Raw genomic sequence first — 6,225 nt, 5'->3', positions numbered from 1 at the left:
ATATGGTCCTCATTCAATGTAAAAGCCAACGGAAGGTTTGTCTGTATAATAAGGAAATTAGACTAGGCCTATATTGTCTTGCAGTTCTATCTGTTCAAGTACTAATAATGGGGTAATAGATCTGCTTTTGTCTTGCATAATGACACTATATATATTTTTTTAGTCAGCAGTAAATATACACAGTTGATATCATTGAAGCCGATTGTGATCAGTTACTACCCAAAAAAGCTATAGTTCAAATACATTAGCTAATCAGAGGCAAGTTTACCACCCACCAGAAGCGAAAAATCACATCACTGATCAACTACAATTAAACCCACACCCACCATGAGGCTACAATTCACATGCAGCTGCCTATAAGAACAAGACAAAGGCTTCAGTGATACCAGTTTTGGCAATTTACCATCGGAGTAAAAACAGTATATATAAAAACCTGTGAAACTTTTGCCGTTCCCTTAATCACTACTAATATGCATTACAAAATCATCATCTGCATAACGAACATAACTAGGCCTACTACTGAATCATGAAGAGTAAGAGCACTAGAAAGCTTACCGTTTCACAGGTTATTTTTTCTTTGAGATTTAACTGTTGTGTGAATGGCGTGCACCTACTAATCTAGAAACTACCTGAAGAAAATATCTCCATCGCCTGTGAGTCGTCTTAGAGGATATTGTATGATGGGTCTAACATGGGTATGTTCCCATAAGACGCAAACGCCAGCACACACATACTGTTAACACAAAACACTACATGAACAGTCACAAGACGTGGACAACACCAGCACAGCCACAACGACAACAGGGCAGACTAAATGGGTGTGCAGCTTGTGATCGAGAAAGGGACAAAAAGTGTGCACTTACAGGTCGGTGAGTAACAGAAGGGGTATTTCCGATAGAAAACTGGAATAAAGAATAATACATCAAGGGTTAGATGGCCACGGTACAAGTACTGGCCCGTGGAATAGAAAAAAAAATCAGGCCAGAGACATTGAAAAGGAGACCCGGGGCCAATTTATAAGGGAATTGCTGGTTATAATTTTGGGGATTGGCAGAAAATACGAGGCCTTGGATCTGGGATAAGGTGAAGGGGGAGTGTATTCATTTTCATTAAAAGGCCCCCTTGTGATTTCAGTGGAGAGTTCAGGGCATCATTCCTTAAGTAGAGGGTAAAATATATATATACAATATGTAAGGACCAGGAAATCTAAACTTTAGTTACAGGGAGAGCTGCAGCAATATAGCAAAGTCGATCTTAACAGTTGAAAGCAAATCACTTTCAAGTGGGAGGAACCATGTTATTACCACATATTTAACCAGTGACTGATACTAGTATCTAAAGTTTAGATGCGATCCAGAGTCATATTTGTTAATGCAATCTGATCAATTTCCAGGGCGACTCTTTCCCACGCTGGTTTGGGAGACTTATAACTAAGAGGGTAAAAGTTACAGTTGCTGGAGAAATACAAAAATCCAAGCTACACAGGGCAGGGTGTGCTCTATCAAATGTGAAATACCTCTTCATACAGAATGAAGACTGAACACAGCTGCAAGAGAGGATTAAGCACATGATATATTTACAAAGACCATATTTAAGATGGCTTGTCACAAATACTGCACGATCGGTGTGGACTGTGGGTAAACTGGTTTAGGATAACAACTCAAAAGCTACATGAAGATATGTACATGGCTGCAAGGAACTTAAGAAACAGGTTAAAAGAGTTTAAAGGGATGGGTCCTTGAGAAGAGTATCATGAAGGAGAGAAACTATTCTTTGATATAATCCACCCACTTGCTCACCAACATTTTTTGTTATAAGGGAAATAGAGAAACATGCCATTAAATCATGCTTCAAGGTGCAGAGAGATGCCAAGACAAGAGAAGTGACTTCTTGAATCACAACAGACCAAAGCATCACAGATTCTTGTTCTTGAATCCCACTAGACCAAATTGTTACAGTTTCTTATGAGATAAATTTCAGTACTCTTATGACTAGCCAGACCCTCTATGCTCTGTTCTATACATGATAAAATCTGTTCAAATGGAATATCATTTACTTTTAGAAGACCAGATGATACTCAGGAACCAGCAACAAATATTCATCCGCAGTAAAGGTAATGATACTTCTATGGTGGTGTAAACCATGTTTCTAATTACATTCAATACAGCCAAGGATATTTGATAATATGAGAGAACTTTATTAAGAATGGCTATATGAAGGAAAAAGCTCTCCTTTAATTATTTGGTTCTTTAAATTTATTAGCTACTACCAAGGGGTCGAACATCATCAACTAAAGGCAATAGACCTTTAAAAGAATGTTTTGGCTTGTAAATAAAACGGAGTCATATGCTAGTGACAGAATAACACACCAAATGGACAGGTAGAAAATTCGTCACCAAAGCCCAGTAGCACCAAACCACACACGAAAAGCAATGGAAAAAATCAAACCATTAGCTGATTTATCGGTTTAACATTCACTCAACATTAATACAACCAAATACAAGATAAACAAAACATCAATTATACTAACACATTTTGTAGTGAATAGTAATTGATGACTGGAAATAACTAACATAAGTAGCCTTGTCATTAGGAATACTTCAGTAGTACTCCTTTGACTAAGTGTATCATCAATTTCATAGAAGTTAACCATTTTGAGCAATGAGTTATAAAATCAAAGCACATAGCCAGAAGTTCTTTTGGGAAAAGAACCAAGAGTAAATCCATACAAAAAACAAATTGTCTTAGTTCTTCTTAAGGGGTTCCTGAGTGAAATAAAACCCAGAATCTTTATAGTCTACTAACACCAATGCAGCAACTAAATATCTCTGCATTCAGTTCCTGAAAGAAACTGGCAGCAGAACGAACCCATTTTGTTTCAAACAATGACGTTGAAAAGTACATGCATAGTTTTTTTTACGAATGAGAAAATAAAACCTGCACAAGTCCTCTACAATTAATTCATAGAATTCATAGGTGGTATTCACAACGGAATTCTTCCAGATTTAAAAAAAAAAAAAGTATATGGCATTGGTAGAGATCTCAACAATAGACGTTTACCTAAACAGATAAACTTATCAGACGCTTTATATCTTACCACTTACAATTGAAGTACAGGGCACAATGGAAGATACAGAAGTCTGAATCTTCAAGATAGAATGATGGAGATTGAGGAAAAGGGGTCCTTTAAGGGTGGTTTCAAAGAACAGATAATTCAGGAAGTCACACAGTGGCCTTCCCGGATGGCGAAAGGATTAGAAAGTAGCATAATCCTTTACAGAAAAAGACATAGACAGAGAAAGGAGTAATAAAGCTTCACACTAACGCAGGAAGGGGAATGGGGGAGGGGAAAATACTGCAACAAGTCAATTCTGGACTTAGTATAAATGCACAAAAATACGTATGGCAGAGAAGCACTAAGGAAAAAAAATAACCCGATTTCGGGACACACGGGGTCAAAATGTGTAAGTAGCCCCCAGTGGGAAAAAAATAAAACAATGGGGTGTCAACCTAATCAATACCAAATCAACCTGGGCAAATGTTATGATGGATAAAGCCTAGTAATAAACAGGGCAGGGGAATAATATACAAATTGGGGGGAGATATATTTTTCTATATAAAACCAAGCCTTAGACATACAACATCCCGCGAGATGTGAACTGCGAAGAGGCCTGATGATCGTCCACTTACAAATCGATCATGAACTGGTAGGGAAGTCCTGTCAGGAAGCTGCAAGGGAATGCACACACTAAAATGAAAGTATTTTGGTGGATAAAGAAATATGATTAAGATTTATTAGACGCCTTCAAAAGGCAAGACGTGAACAGGCATAAAAAAAGAAAAATCTTGAAAGCATCTTAGTATCTCAGTGGGACCTCTGGCTGAATAAGAAATAAAATATTAAATGCTACTTTTAGTCCATTAATACTACATCCATCACAGCAAGAGATCAAGAATAGCCTACCACGTTTATTAACAACAGATTAATAGTAACACCTAGAGAGGATGAGACAGTAACGTGAGCTTAATCTTAAGTGCAATATTGGAACATCATTATAAATACAAACCCACAAAAATATCAAATGACATTACAGATTGTGCATTACACATAAATTGTATGACAATGATAATGTACATGATAATGGAGTGATGATAGCTCGAGCGCAACACAAACAAACAAACAAACACGACGACAACAAACACACAGCTCTCAACAAGAACACCAAACGAACACCACGGACCACGAGCAAGTCATTCGGCGACACGAGATAACAGGTTCCGGGCTGATAATATATCACGCATCACATTACATGTAAATGATGACGTGATATTAAGTGAATTCACGCTTTTTAATGAACGCACAATATCACGCAACTTCGTGCTTCTCAGGAGATGTAATAACACGTGAATTGGCGTTATTGACAGACATATAGCAAGAGAGTTTACAATTCCCGAAAGGTTTAATTTCACGTAGTTTAGTACTCTATTGATTTCCCGTCGCAATATCACGTAATTTCGTGTTCTATGATAAACGCATAGAACGCAATTTCGCGTTATTTGGTAAACACACCACATGATTTCATGTTCTTTAAATGATGGCTTACATGTCATTTCGAATTACTTAATTGAACCATACAAGTTAATTTCATGCTCTTCAAAGAACGTAATATCACGCAAATTCCTTCTTATAATAATAAAAAAAATATTTTACTTTCCTCTCCTACAGATGCATTCATCTAATTCCTCCACATTTCATAAATATATTTCCGTCGTTTTATTTTTCAGTAACACATAAAAATCAAGAATGATAACCTTTAATAATTTATTATCAATATTTTCAGTTAAATTCTGTGTATGTAATGATAACCTATAATAATTTATTATCAATATTTTCAGTTAAATTCTGTGTATGTTGCTTGTATTTCTTTCCATGTATTAAATTTCAAAGACCGACAATCTTTTGAGTAGCGTTAGAATTATGCTATATATTATTCAACATACTCATTTTTCTATATTATCCGACATTTTCTTTGAAATACCATAACATATTGTAAATCATATTTATTTCCTTTTATGTGTGATGATCTCTTTAATCTATAATTTCATCTTACTCAGCATTTAGGTAAATGTCGTTTTTTTTTTTCTTTATAATGTTAAAGTACTTGGATGTGTGATAAATGTGCAAGTATGTGAAATCATATGTGCTGGCAGGGTAGTAATATTTACTAAGTTAGTTGATTCTTATCTAATAAATAATCAGATTTGCCTATTAATCAAGAAATTTAGAAGGCAGATATTCAACTGGCCCAAAAAAAAAAAAAAAAAAAAAAAAAAAAAAAAGAGAATGAGGCTGAACCACGTCTGATACGACAGAAAGCAAGACTCTAAATTAAGGAAAAACGAAATAGGAAGAAAATTCCAAAAGAGAAAAAAAGAAATTCACAGCAGAAAATTAAATCATCAAAAAAGAACAAAGCTAGAAATAAAATCCCTAAAGAATATATATAAATATAAATATATATGTGTATATATATATATATATATATATATATATATATATATATATATATATATATATCTTATATACACACATGTGTGTCTGCTTATGTGCGTGTACGTATAGGCAAACATACACGAGTGTGCGTCCAAGGAAGTGTATTTACTGAATTACTGTACTAGGATGTCAGATGAGTATATACTTACTCTAACACATCTTTTATAACAAATATTCAAGATTATCTCTCTCTCTCTCTCTCTCTCTCTCTCTCTCTCTCTCTCTCTCTCTCTCTCTCTCTCTCTCTCTCAATGCGACAATTTCTTTACATACAAAATAGGAAATACTTGGAACTGACTTCCAGCGGATGTAGTAAACAATAACATAGAAAACGAGTTCAAGAACAAGTTAGACAAGATCATAAGAATTTTCTAATTTCTTAAACTAAATCGCTCTTCCGAAGAGCAAATAGTCTCCCCGGATGGACTGGAAAGTCTATGAGACATACAAAATCCTTGTAACTCCTGGTAATTCTCTCTCTCTCTCTCTCTCTCTCTCTCTCTCTCTCTCTCTCTCTCTCTCTCTCTCTCTCTCTCTCTCTCTCTCTGACAACAATCATTCGGAAAAATTAGGGAGGCGACGTAATGCGAGGTGAAAAATGACACCCATCCCTTTCTTCCCAAAAGAGGCTCGTAATTTTAGCAAAAGTTCAAGGTCCAACTTTAAGACAG

General features: G+C 35.6%; 1 protein-coding gene across 6 annotated transcripts in view; it reads right to left on the bottom strand.

Annotated features, from left to right (window-relative positions):
* Window positions 1–6,225, bottom strand: part of LOC137656889 (ATP-sensitive inward rectifier potassium channel 12-like) — a 459,802-nt gene that overhangs the window by 105,577 nt on the left and 348,000 nt on the right. For 4 of the 6 annotated variants that reach the window (XR_011047034.1, XR_011047038.1, XR_011047036.1 and 1 more), the window contains exon 2: window positions 3,691–3,729. The exons of 1 other annotated variant lie outside the window; for it this stretch is intronic. Coding sequence is in view for 1 of the 5 variants with exons in the window: in XM_068391269.1 (XP_068247370.1) it covers window positions 3,691–3,729 (39 nt within the window). In the remaining 4 variants the exon portion in view is untranslated. Of the gene's footprint in view, window positions 1–863; window positions 903–3,690; window positions 3,730–6,225 lie in introns of all 6 variants that reach the window. One more of the 6 variants, XR_011047035.1, reaches the window with a different exon arrangement.

Source organism: Palaemon carinicauda, chromosome 17 (genome assembly GCF_036898095.1).
Source record: "Palaemon carinicauda isolate YSFRI2023 chromosome 17, ASM3689809v2, whole genome shotgun sequence".
Lineage (NCBI taxonomy): Eukaryota > Metazoa > Arthropoda > Malacostraca > Decapoda > Palaemonidae > Palaemon > Palaemon carinicauda.
Note: the sequence above shows the minus strand (reverse complement) of the source record. Positions and strands in the feature narration are given on the sequence as shown.